At 38.9% G+C, this 14093-nt stretch overlaps 1 protein-coding gene across 1 annotated transcript in view; it reads left to right on the forward strand.

The window, feature by feature from the left end:
* The window catches only part of cope (COPI coat complex subunit epsilon), a 29083-nt gene that overhangs the window by 4846 nt on the left and 10144 nt on the right, over positions 1–14093 (forward strand). Inside the window, exons 2-7 of the mRNA XM_073068417.1 lie at positions 2447–2509; positions 4192–4292; positions 5551–5703; positions 8770–8823; positions 9957–10038; positions 13078–13233. Coding sequence (XP_072924518.1) covers positions 2447–2509; positions 4192–4292; positions 5551–5703; positions 8770–8823; positions 9957–10038; positions 13078–13233 — 609 coding nt within the window. The remainder of the gene's footprint in view (positions 1–2446; positions 2510–4191; positions 4293–5550; positions 5704–8769; positions 8824–9956; positions 10039–13077; positions 13234–14093) is intronic.

A 14093-nucleotide genomic window follows, 5' to 3' on the forward strand; every position in this document is an offset into this window, starting at 1 on the left:
AGATGCGTGCCTTCTACAAAAGGATTGCAGGTGCTGTAGAGAGGAGCCCTATTTATCAGGAGCATTGTGTATGCAAGGCTAATAGCATTGTCAATGATCCCTTCTATCCGTCCAACAATCTCTTTGAGCGGGGCTCTCAAGCTCTCCCCCTGCTCCCCCACTCCCTCACCACCATCAGACAGAAGGTACCGTAGCATTAGGATGAGAACTGTTAGGATGGGACACAGCTTCTCCCCCAGGCCATAATGACTACTGAACTCCCAGCCTCCACCCAGGTCTCATCACATGAGAAGTGCCAGCAGCGTTACACTGTTTACTTTGTGTTGTGTGAGTTACATATACTGTGTTGTGCACCTTGGTTCAGAAGAACATTGTCTCTTCTGACAGTATCCTTGTGTATGTTTGAATAACAATAAGCTTGAACTTTATTTTTTAAATTTAGAGATACAGCATGGATAGGCCCTTCCAGTCCTTCAATCTGCACCACCCAATAACCCCCGACAACCCCAATTAAACCCTAACTCAATCATAGGACAATTCATAATGACCAGTTAGCCAACCTGGTATGTCTTTCGACTGTGGGAGAAAACTTGTGCATTCCACGGGAAGGGCATACTAACTTCCAGTAGAAGTGGTAGAGGCAGGTTCGATTTTGTCATTTAAAAAAGAATTGGATAGGTATATGGACAGGAAAGGAATGTAGAGTTATGGGCTGAGTGCAGGTAGGTGGGACTAGGTGAGAGTAAGCATTCGGCACAGACTAGAAGGGCCGAGATGGCCTGTTTCCGTGCTGTAATTGTTATATGTTTATATGGTTATATGGCATACAGGGACTCCTTACAAAAGATGCCAGGATTGATCTCTGAACTCTGATGCCCCAAGCTGAAACAGTGTCTCATTAACTCCAAAGCTTACTTGAACAACAGTCCCCCCCCCCCCCCCACAAAGGTAGAGCGTTCCTATGAATCCTTTCTCAAGCCGAAATAGTGTAAAGCAAAGAACCATTAATTTATGAGAAAAATTTTCGTAAAAGCAAAAATCTTCTTTGTAATGCAAGTACAGGATATTTAATGTACGGTAGGTCTTTTGTAAAAGTGAAGTGGCGTAAAGCGGGGGACACCTGTACATGTTTCATGATGTATAACCATGTGGAGACCATTCATTTAGCCGGTCCACATAGCTCTAAGCCCTCTTTCCAATGCGCAATGCCCTTTTCTATTCTGTGAATTATTGTGGCAACAGATCTGTCAAATGTGATTTCCATTTTATAAAGCTATGTTCATTCTACCCAGTCTTATTTCCTGAGTGCCCTGTGATAACTTCCTTAACAAAACATTGAATTATTTTCCACCAACATTCTGTCAATTTTTTTTACACAGCTGCATAAACCAATCATTGCTCTAAGCAGGAAATTTTTATAGGGCCTGAAAACTGCATGGCATGTTACATTTTTTTTGTAATATATGTACTATGAATATTTAGAATGAAAATTGAAAAATCCCATGCTTTTGATTTTCTTTATTAAAGGGTATAATGAAATGCAGTACAACAAAGAAAATCTTTCACATTTTCTAAACTTTTTCCAACTGCGTCCAATTCCAGCTGCCACGTGCATGGAAGCATTTCAGTTGCTGTGTGGCTGCGCGCCCGTGCAGCTTAGAGAGAATGTTGTTTCCCACAGCTGCTAACCTGCCTCTAGCTCCCCCGTTTCTTCTTCATCTTTGCTGGAATTTATGTAATTTTTGATGAAGATAACCAGTGCATCCACTTCCTCCATAGCAGCCACCCAAGATGCTGGTCATCAGGCCCAGGAATTTATTGGCCATTTATTGGAAAGGGTGAATAATCCTAAATGTAATCTGAATGTAGGGTTAATGTTGTAAGCTGCTTGGTATGAATGTAAACTGGCATTTCATTTTGATGAACTCTCCGTCAGCCCGAACTCAATTTTCCAAAGTATCCTTTTCTGTACTTTAGCTGTAACTCTAAACTCTTCACCTATTTGTAAAGTTCAGTTTCCTTTCACTTCAAATGTTAAACATGTCTGGCTGCATTTTATTTTATAGAAATATAGATTGATGTTCTTCGACACACTGTGTCCTACCATACTGACATCAAAATGTTGTCATTTGCAACTTGCTTTAGTTCAGTTGGCTATATTTCAGTCTTCTGCAAACTTTACTGTCTCTCCTTACAATCTGGTACACCAGCATTTTTTGCCTGCACACCTCAGAATACCTGTCAGCAACACTCTACCTTGTTACACTGTTTCTGTTCTTCCTAAATGTGGTAATGGTCACCTTCCTCTTTATCTCTTACTCATTGATTATTTTTTTAATTGCCTTGAAAGACTTTTTTTTCTGAAGATCAAACACAGCTATGGAGTTAAATGCTGACAAGCAAAATATTTGTTTTCATGGTCGTAACAAACTGATTTGTTTTTCAGCTCTCTAATCCTGAGAAAGAAATTGAGCGTGATCTTTTCCTTTATAGAGCTTATATTGCACAGGTATGAATAATGTTCACTATTCTTGTAATTGAATAAAGTTTTTATTTATGTGTTTTCATGTACAGCCTTACCCCCTCATTTTCAAGAGAGAGAGACTATAAATCACTCATTGAGGCTCCCAGTGCAAAAGCATACAAGTAGGTCAAGGCAGATGTTTCCTCAGTTTTCCACTTCCCACAGAGAAGCAGCTGGTGTTTTTTTTAATATATTTTACATGTTATGCACCTAGCTACTTAACCCTGCTGTCTGTTTTGAAATGGGAAATTGACCCCACTTTCTTTTTTTTGCCAACACCACTTGGATGAAGGGCTTACTCACTTTTTCAATAAGGAAAACAGTTTTATCTACACTATCAAGTCTTCTGCTCATTTTAAAGACCTCTAGTACATCACAATTTTATATGTTAAAGGAAGTGGTAGTATAGTTTGTAGTACCTTCACAGCAGATTCAAGCTTCCTGAGATGTGCAACTTAGTGTAATATAGTGGTGTTGACTCAAGAACATGGTAATAATTTCTGTATTAAAAATGTTTAATTGGCTCAATTTACTTGTGAATGATTATAATGTAAGGTTTTGTCAATACTGTCTAACTACAGTATCAAGGGAGCCCCATAGGGTTAACCTACAGCTGTCAAGTTCAGTGTGTGTTGTATCACCCAGCTTTTACTGTATCATTGGTCACTGGTACTTCAACTTTTAAATCACTTTACTGCTTATGGATATTATTTTATAATCCGTTTATTCCATTGATTATGTGTGATCAGTTGCAATCTGCAATCCTTATGTTTGCTTAGTTTTGGTTGGATGCAAAATAAACACTTGGCATGCTTGGCATTTGCTGTTGGATAGTATATTGTGTAATTAAATAGGTTTTAAAAAAATAAATTTGCACATATTTGTTGACTTTCTGTATTGCTTTTGGGAACTAAGGTATTCAGTTGCTTTTGTGTCTTGATTCCTCAGTTAGTACTGCTAAGTCTGGCACAGCTTGGGTACCATTAATCAGCTTTCCTACAGGTTAATTCAATTAGTCCTGACTAATGCAATGAGTGTGTCTTCAACTGATTATAGGTTATTCTTGGGCTAAGCACTCCCAATTTATGAACATTTCTACACAAGACTGAGCTTCCATAATATTAAATTCAAAAGCCCAGTGTACCTACAGATGTCTATCACTATGAATAGCAGAAATAGTTTTCTCTCTCTCTCTCTCCACTTTCAATAATAATTATTATCAGTCCTGTGTGTTTTTGATACAGTTCATTACAATACCTTGTGGTTGCCATATTGAATGATTTTTCTGATTTTTAACTTGTGGACAAACGTTCAGTAAGTGCTTATGGGTGTCTATAAAGATGGAACCCATTCATTACCCTGCGACAGTCTGTAAATGAGTAAACTTGATAAAAGTGGAGGCAGGACATTTGCCTTCCGGTTCCTTGCATAGCACAATGTTAACAGTAATTCTGCTGTTTTACTTTGGAAAATGGAAAGTGTACATAGTTGCTCAATTTTTTTCAGATGTGAAGGAGTAACCATATTGTTGAAGGAGGAATATTGGGCTAGATAGAACAGGGAATGATTAATCTTGCTTTTCAGTGGGAACATATCAACCTAAACCACTAAATTTAAAACGTAACTGATTAGAAACAGACTTCTAATTATTTTATCTTCCTCTTTAGAGAAAATATGGTGTTGTATTGGATGAGATCAAACCAGGAGCTCCCCCTGAATTACAGGCTGTAAAAATGTTTGCTGAATATTTGTCCAATGAGGATCAAAGGTAAGGGATCATCATACTTGAGTGGATGTTTTATTTTGATAATGGGGTGAATATCTCTTCCTGATCAATGCTGAGTAACCCTCTCTTTCTCAGTGCTAGAGTTGACCTTGAAGCATCCTTGCATTCTATGCCTAATGTAAAATATGATCTGTGAATGCTGCTTCAGATGTGATCAGGTCTGGTTGAGGTCCTAGTACCCATTGAAAGGCTACCATTTCTTTGGAACTTCATAGCTTCTGTAAGTTGCCCAAGTGGTTGTGTTTCAAAGAAGGTCAACATTGCCCATCTCTATTTTCACACGTTACCATTTCAGAGTTCGTTTAAAAATTGACTGCATTGTTGAGGGTCTGGACTCACTAAAAGCCTGGTCAGTAAGTACATCGCAAACACGAGGAAATCTGCAGATGCTGGAAATTCAAGCAACACACACAAAATGCTGGTGGAATGCAGCAGGCCAGGCAGCATCTATAGGGAGAAGCGCTGTCAACGTTTCAGGCCGAGACCCTTCGTCAGGACTAACTGAAAGGAAAGATAGTAAAAGTCTCCTACTATCTTTTCTTTCAGTTAGTCCTGACGAAAGGTCCCAGCCCAAAACGTTGACAGCGCTTCTCCCTATAGATGCTGCCTGACCTGCTGTGTTCCACCAGCATTTTGTGTGTGTTGCTTCAGTAAGTACATAATATTTCTTTACGAAAGTACACCAGTTGTATTTTTACAAGAATCCAGTAGTTTCACAACCACTGTTACTGGGTTTTTAATAGATATTCATTGAATAGAACTTTAAATCCTTAGGTACTACAGTTGTATTGTGTTTTGTTTTGCATCTCCAGGTCATTGTTCTTGGGCTCTTGTGTTATGAATCCAGTAACATACTCAATATGCAATATGGTAAATGCTATTTGGCAGTTTGCTGCATGTCTGTGGGTATTGCATCGAAGCACAATTACATCATCATTTGTGAAGTCCATTTTTAAGAAGGTATCACAGGATAATCAGAATTTAGGATTTCTGTAATTCTATCCTCCAGATCAGGGGTTCCCAACTGCTTTTATGGCATGGATCCCATTATTAAGTGAGGGCTCCATGGACCCTAGGTTGGGAACGCCTGCTCTAGGTGATGATAATGAAAGCAATTGACAGGTCCTAGGTGTTGATTTAATTTGGCTTGGAGCATTGGTCACTTAAAAAGCAACCAGGGTTGGTTTTCGTTACCAAAGTAATTTTGTAAGACTAATTCTTGATGTCATATCCCATGCAGAGATGCCACCGTTTCAGAGTTGGACAAGAAGATGGCAAAGAATGTTGATGTTAGCAATACAACGTTCTTGTTGATGGCCGCCTCAATCTACTTACATGAACAAAATACAGATGCAGCTCTGCGTGCATTGCACCAAGGAGAAAGTCTGGAATGGTGAGTAGAAATGTGCAGATCCTGCTTGCCACATGTGCTTCGTGTTTCTGGATTTTGTAAACGGTGAATTATCTCACACTTCTGTAAGCAGACTTTTCTCCAAAATGCTATGAGTTTAATGTATTAGTTTAAAGGAGAGTGTTGATTAATAAACTAGAAGAGTATTATGCTCATCCTCAAATGGGATATTGTAAGATTTACATCAACAGTTGAAAATACAGATGAATTTTGTTCTGCATTTCCTGTCAAGAACCATCTTCTGACAAAGAAGCACTGTGGTGTCCATTTAGATCATGAGTTCATCCTCTAGGAACATTGAAGCACAGAGAAATGGGTGCAAGAGCAGGCTATTGAGCCCTTACAGTCTGCTTCACTACCCGGTGACTGATCTGAAATCTCAATACCATGGAGGTTTAATAGTGGAGCTATGCCACAGGGGCCAGTATTGGGACCTTTGTTCATGATTTAGATAAGTGCTTTGTATTTAAATGAACAAGTGTTAGGGTTTGCAGATTATGCTAAAATAGGTGGTGGTGTAGTTACAGGGATCCGGATCAGTTAGGTTTGTGGGCTGAGGATTGGCTTTGTCCAAATAAATTTGAGGTTATTACCTAGTGGGGAATCAAATTTTGTAACGATTCATACATACATACATACATTGACTACAGCTGGGCATTCAATACGATTATCCCTTCAAAACTATTCACAAACCTTCAAGTTCTAAGCCTCAATACCTCCTTGTGTAACTGGATCCTTGGATTTCCTCACTTGCAGACCCTAGTCAGTTTGGATTGGCAACAACATCTTCACAATCTTCCCCAGCATGGGTGCATGACAAGGCCGTGTGTTTAGTCCCCTGCTCTACTTGCTTTACACTCATGACTGAAGAGAAGCACAGCTCCAGTGCCATATTTAAGTTTCTGACGACATCACTGTAGTTGTCCAAATGAAGGGTGGTGATGAGTCAGCATAAAGGAGGGAGATTGAAAATCTGGCTGAGTGGTGCCACAACAGCACCCCCTCACTCAATGTCAGCAAGACCAAGAAGAGGTTTATTGACTTGAGGAGGAAACCAGAGGCCCATGAGCCAGTTCTCATCAGGTGATCAGAAGTGGAGAGGGTCAGCAACTTTTAAATCCCCCAGTGTTATCATTTCGGAGAATCTGTCCTGAATCCAGCACATAGTGCCATTACAAAGAAATCATGGCACAACCTCAACTTTCTTAGAAATCGGCTAAGATTTGGCGTATCATCTAAAACTTGACAAACTTCTATAGATGAGCTGTGGAGATTATGTTGACTGGCTGCATCACAGCCTGGTATGGAAATACCAATACCCTTGAATGAAAAGCCTACAAAAAGTAGTAGATACGGTCCAGTTCATCAAAGGTAAAGCCCTCCTCACCATTGAGCATATCTACATGGAGCAGTGTCGAAGGAAAGCAGCATTCATAATCAAGGACTCCCATCAACCAGGTCATGCTCTCTTTTCACTGCTGCCATCAGGAAGCATAATAAATTTACTTTGAACTTTGAACAAAGCCACTGGCTGTAGGCAATGTATTATTTATGTAAAATTCACAAGAGACCTGATAGAATTGGAATGCACCAAGACTAATTTGTAAAGAGACAAGAGTAAAAAGAGAATTGATGTAACTGTAGTGATGTGCTACACACAGCGCTGAAATAACGACACGCAGTCGGTAAGTTGTTTCGAGACTAGTTTATTCAAACTTCGCGGCACTGGCATTTAATTCCTAGCGCCCGCCCTCTCCGGGCGGAAATGACATCAGAGGTGCATTACCAAAGTCTCTCCCCGCGCGCTGGCTATTTGTGAGCTGGTTCGCCTGTGTAGAAAGTGGGTCGCCACATAACCTCTAACAAGAGAAAATCTGCAGATGCTGGAAATCTGAGCAACACACACAAAATGCTGGAGGAACTCAGCAGGTCAGGCAGCATCTATGGAACAGTCTTTTTCCCAGGGAAGGGGTGCTAAAAACAAGAGGGCATAGATTTAAGATGAGTTGCGAAATGTAAAAGGGATAACGGGGTAGCTGCTTCATGCAAAGGGTGGTGTGTATTTGTAATTAGCTACCAGAAGCAATGGTTGAAATTGGTATATATGCAACATTTAACAGCTGTCTAAGTTGGCTTTTGTACCCAATAGCTGTTTAAGGCAACTTCCCCCTGGTGCACCCTTCCTTTCCACTCTTCCCTCCTATCAGATTCTTCTTCACCCCTTTATCTTCCCACCTATCAACTTGAAACACTGAATGTTTATTCCCCTCCTTAAATCTGCTGAGTTCTTGCAGCATCTTGTGTGTTGTCTTAAGATTAATACTTGGATAAGAGAGCTTTAAAGGGCTCTGGGCCAAGTGTGAGCAGATGGAATTAGCTCATTGGGCAACACAGTTGGCATAGATGAATTGAACTGATGGGTCTGTGTCCATGCTGTATGACTGATAATGTGTTATTGTAGTCTCCCTCTTTGATGCTTTTGGTGTGTAGATGTCTATCTCCTCAAATCTGTTCATCAACTTGGTTGCAGATCTTTTTGTGGTAGAGAGAATTCTACAGATTCACCATCCTGGGTGAAGATATGCCCCATCAATCCTGAAGAAACTATCCAGTGTGCTGAAACTGTTACTCTTATTTCTAGATGCCACCTCACCCAGCCGGAGAAAGCTTATTTCCGGCATCTAGTCTGTTGAAACATGTAGTTTCGGACGGGGTTCAATGAGATCTCCTTTTATCCTTCTAAAGTCCAGTGAATACAGTTTTTCTCTCCCAACACCATTGACTGTGTACCACCAAACATGATATTGATGTCATCTGAGCAATATAATAGCAAGAAACAATAATGTGAGACAATTTAACTCAAATTGTAAGGTGTTGTAGTAACCTTTTCCTTTTCCTAAATCACATGCCTGATGATTTCCCTGGAATTTTGTGATTTATGGGTAGATTTTTGGAATGGTATAGGAATGCTATTTACTGATAATTATTTTTGCCTTTTGTTGAATTATTAATAACACAGATAATTATTTGTCTCTTTCACCCCAACAGCATGGCCATGTCAATACAGATCCTTTTGAAACTTGACCGGCTGGATTTGGCTCGGTAAGAATCACTATTTCAACATCAAGTGTAGCTAAATCCACGCTACAATCATCCTTTGTATACTGAGCGGTTGGAGATGACAATATGCACAATTTCTACTTCTGTCCAAGGTCTTAACTTTGTGTGAACTAGCTTTGCTGAGAACAAGTACAGTTAGTGAATCTTTATTTTCTGTGGCTAGTTTAGGTTATTCTGTAGTGGTTACCTAGAAAATATGAACAGTCATGAATTGGGGAAAGGCTGTTTGGTGCATTGAAGCTCATCCTAGTTCAAGCATCTGCTCCAGAGATATTTGTCTATTTTACCAGAATTGGTGTCAGGAATATTTATTACATAAAGGGTTTGTAATGTTTAAACCATTTCTTAATATTCTAGACCATTTTGACTTTTGGATCCTCATTGCAATTGTGTCAATTTTCTCCAAAGCTAAGCTTACAACATCAGCTATTTGATTTGTAATATTCCTTCTACCTGTTCAAGACAAATTTTACGGATAAAACTTAAAGCAAGAAGTTTTATCCAATCCAGACTTGGTACCTTGCAGAATAATCATTAGTTAATGTTGTGGAACTTGTAAACAAAACTTTTATTTGCACACTATTGATGGGGACCAGTGCACTGAAGCCTGTCATTTTGCAGGCCATTCGTTCTGTCGCTTTCCCAATCTGAACTCCAGTGAAGAATGGTATCAAAGCAAGTCAGTAGTTGCTTTGGTGTTCTGTGATTGGAAAACATCTGAACAGTTGAGACTTGTCCAAGAAGTTTCCACACTTGATGCTTAGCCTGTGATGTTGGATCTTTTCACGATTGTTGTGTCAAGGTGCAGACTAGAGTGGAATTTTGAATTGCTCCTAATGACTGGCCATCTGTTTCTTCGTTCATCCTATCGGGCCATTGCAGGAGGACACTTTCTCTTTCAGCCAGTTGGTTGAAGAATAAATTAAGTCTTTTCTGATACTACAAAAAAACCTTGTATTTGGTTGCATCATTATCAATAGAAAGTACTCCAAATGGGAAGCAAAGGAATCTGTTGAAGAAAGTAAAGCACATTTTTACTGTGACCTTCAGAATGCCAATTGGAGGAGTTGTGTCATCCATCTTGTTTAATTAGTAACTTAATTTATTTAATTTAGAAAAGAACTGAAGAAGATGCATGACCAAGATGAAGATGCTACCCTGACACAGTTGTCGACAGCCTGGGTGAACCTGGCTATGGTTAGTGAAGATCTATGATACCTAATTACTTTAACAGCCCCATTTAAATTTGCTGTTGTTGGGTGGGTTGAGAGATGGTGATATGAATGAAGAAGAAAAGGATAAATCAAAAATGGTATTTCTCTAGAACCTACTGGACCTGCAGACAGGATTGATCTCCTCTTTGGGACTATCTTTTATTTATTCCAAAACTTGATATTCCAGTTATTGCCATATTTCTTCCATTCCTGTTGTCCAATTATGCTGCCTTTAATTTCTTGCCACTTGTGTGCTTTATATTACTAGTCTACAGTATTGTTACTTCCGTAGCTTCCCATCTCCCTGCTAGTTCATCAGGTGTGTGGCCCCCTTGTTTGATTCTGCGGCAGTACTTTGTACCTCACTTATCATTCTCTAAATTTCTCATTGTTTCATTTAGAGTTGCACCCAAGCAAGCAAAATTCTTCTTCTCCCTTGCTAATCTTTCCAACCAACTGTCCAATCAGAGTGAACTACACCAATATTTTGACATTATTTATTTGGAATTTAACAGCGAATCAACATAATGTCCCTCTTTTTGTCTTGGACAGAGAATATGAGGGGAGTTCAGGGCATTCGTGCTGAATCAAGCACAGGGAACTCAAATGGCCTACACCTTATAACGTATTCTTATGTTTTGTATTCATGTGATTGTTGTGAATGTTTCCTGGCTTTGACTAAAACTTGGTGATCTCATGATTTGTATCAAGCTGTCAACAATGAAGTCTACCCATTCCAAATAAGAATTTACCTTCAAATGTACATAGGTGTAAATTATGAGCAACAATTGCCATTTCGTCTCTCAAGTTTGCTCCTCTTTTTAATGTTAATGAAAGGTCTGATTGCTACATTTCTCCCAGTAACTTTTTATGACTTCCATATAAAAGAATGATCAAACTCTTAAAACAGTCTTGATTTCCACTGTTTTAGAGGAAGAGAGCTTTAAAACCCTCAAGCTTTTGAAAGGAATGAAGAATTACCTCATTTATATCTTGAATTGGCAGTCTCTTTATTTTTAAACAATTCTCCCTAGCGCTAGAATCTATTTAGACAATGTGCTTTTCTATTTTCTTGCCTATATAGATTATTTCACATTTTCAGACTTTATTTTACATTTGCCCACTTACTTATATAGATGTCCTTATAAATGTCCCTTACGACTTTGCAGCATACTTTCCTAACCATCTTCATGTCATCAGTCAATTTGGGTTTCTCTGATGCTACATTTTCAAAATTTTCACAATTTTTCACTTTGCCTGATAACCTTGAATCTATGTCCAGGTCCAAAGTCCCCATGGTTTAATATTTTCCGTAAGGTAAATCATCTCACTAGGCTATTATTTCCTCCTCTCTGTCTTGCTCCCTTTTTGAATAAAGAAGCTGCAGTTTCTAGTTTATTAACTAATGAACTTTCCCTGAGTTCAGAGAATTTTGTGAAAATTAGAATAATTTTCTTACAAGTTGTTGAGATTTGCAGTCTTAATACCACCTCAAGCAATCTACTTGGACCAATTCCCTGGTGATCATAATTTTCTGGAATTCTACCTTGTCTTCCACTTTTCAGATTATAGCCATTTCTGGGCTATTGCTGGCATCTTCTCTAGTGAAAACTGCAATATGCCTATTTAATTCATCTGCCACACCCTTGCTATCCATTATTAAATTCACAGCCACACTTTCTATTGGATCACAGAAACACTGTCTGTACATTTACCTTTCTCAATGTTTAGTCATTCTTTGATTTTTTTTTCATATTTTGTCCATTCTTCTGACTTGTCAGCCAATCTCTGTGTCATAATAGTTGCCTTCTCATTAACTTTGATACCAGTTTACTTTAGGCAATTGTACTTTCACTCCCTCAACTAGTCTTATGTTTATATTATTAGTTTGGGATCTTTTTCAAAACTAATGTAATCCTTATTCAAATTATGAACATTTTTGCCAAGGGGCTGCATTCATAATGAGGCTATTAATTAATCTTGTCTCATGGTATCATACAAGGTCAAGTATAGATTGCTTTGGGATTGGTTGCAGAGCATGCTTTTTTAAGAAAATAACCCTGAGTCCTCATTTTGGCTACCTTTTGAATGCTTGATATTTCCAATTGCTCTGTGGATTGAAATCCTCTGTGATTATTGCTTTATCTTTCTAACAAGCACCCATTTCTTTACCATTTGTACTCTGATCTATAGTTACTGTGAATGAGGCCTGCAAAAGCACTATCACAAGCAAGATTTTGTTTTTAATATTTTCTTAAAAATCTCCAACTAAATTTGCAGCATTTCTTAAACTGGGTCATCTCTTATTCCTGTGCTAATACTATTATTAACCGAGACAATCCTCCACCTTTTCTAGCTTCTTGTCCTTCCTAAAATTAATGTGCCCTTCAATATTCAGATCTCATTTCAGATTATTACCTTTTAGAGGTTCCTTCTCTTAATATGGTGCCGAACTCATAGTGATATGAATTTCTCCAGTACCTTCAATTAAAAATGTTCAGCTTCATGTTTATATCTCTGTAGCCTTATTTAGACATTTACACTCCCTTCCCTTGAAACCTAGTTCTGTATTTCTGATTTATTGCTACTGTCCTTTATCTCTTCTATTTCCTTCCATGCCTTGAGAGGCTTTGATACCACCATTTGAAATGTCCTCTACCCTGACTGTACTTCAGAACACATCTTTACAACTTCTGCTTACCACCTCGATTTTATGTGGCTTGCCATGCGTTTTCTTGTGTGAATATTATTTTTTTAGACAGTTACAAGATAATTGGGTGGGAAAGTGAACAATGCTCAAAACACTGTCAAATGGTGGGGCAGAGATGACTAGCCTTATGATCTATTTATGTTATGCACTGTGTATAAACGCAAGCATTTATGACATTGTTGCTGATTGATGGGTTGAAACAACTCTTACTGTTGGAATAACAATGGCCTGGAAATGTTCTTTGAACTCGTACTGTGCTAATATAATTGCTGTTCGCACTGGTGAATGGATTTTATCGACTGCTCTCTGTAGGGTGGGGACAAGCTGCAGGATGCCTTTTACATTTTCCAAGAAATGGCAGATAAGTACACAGCAACCTTGTTGCTCCTGAATGGACAAGCTGCTTGTCAGTTGGCACAAGGCAAGTGGGATGATGCAGAAGGAGTTCTGCAGGAAGCACTGGACAAGGTAAGAAGGCTCTTAAAGCAGTTGACTGAGAGTAAAAGCCATAAAACTATAGTAACTTTCAACTTGATAAATTCGGCCATTATTTATGAATTAGCTCTTTGCTAGAGAAATCCAAAAGTAGTCTCATTGTCCAGTGTTTATCAGTCTTCACTTGATGTGTTCCCTATGAAATACACTCAGTGGCCACTTTATTAGGTACAGCTGCCCATTAATGCAAATATCTAATTTGCTGATCATGTGGCAGCAACTCGGTGCCTAAAGGCCTGTAGACATGGTCCAAAGGTTCAGTTGTTGTTCAGACCAAGTATCAGAGTGGAGAAGAAATATGATCTAAGTGACTTGGATGGTGGAATGGTTGTTGGTGCCAGACAGGGTGGTTTGAATATCTCAGAAACCGCTGAGTAGCAGTTCTCTGGGCAAAAACATCTTGTTAATGAGAGAGCTCAGAGGAGAATGGCCAGACTTGTTTAATGTGACAGGAAGGCGACAATAACTCAGATAATCAGGTCCAACAACAATGGTGTGTGTAAGAGTATCTCTGAATGCATAACACATTAAACCCTTGAAGTGGATAGGCTACGGCAGGAGAAGACCACAGCAGGTTCCACTCCAGTGGCTACTTTACTAGGTACACTCCTATACCTAATAAAGTGGCCACTAAGTGGTGTTTCACCTCTACTGAATATTTTTGGCAAATTATTCTTTGCTCCAATGCACTGCATTGTTTTGAACAAAAACAAATCAAAACTCTTTCTAACAGCTCCCCAACCAGAGGAAACAACACTCTTCATTAAAACCCTTCATGGAATAAAAATAATGTTCTAGCGGAAATAATCTCTGCATCTCAGGTTTCATCTAAT

This window comes from Hemitrygon akajei, chromosome 16, assembly GCF_048418815.1.
Source record: "Hemitrygon akajei chromosome 16, sHemAka1.3, whole genome shotgun sequence".
In the NCBI taxonomy this organism is placed as follows: Eukaryota; Metazoa; Chordata; class Chondrichthyes; order Myliobatiformes; family Dasyatidae; genus Hemitrygon; species Hemitrygon akajei.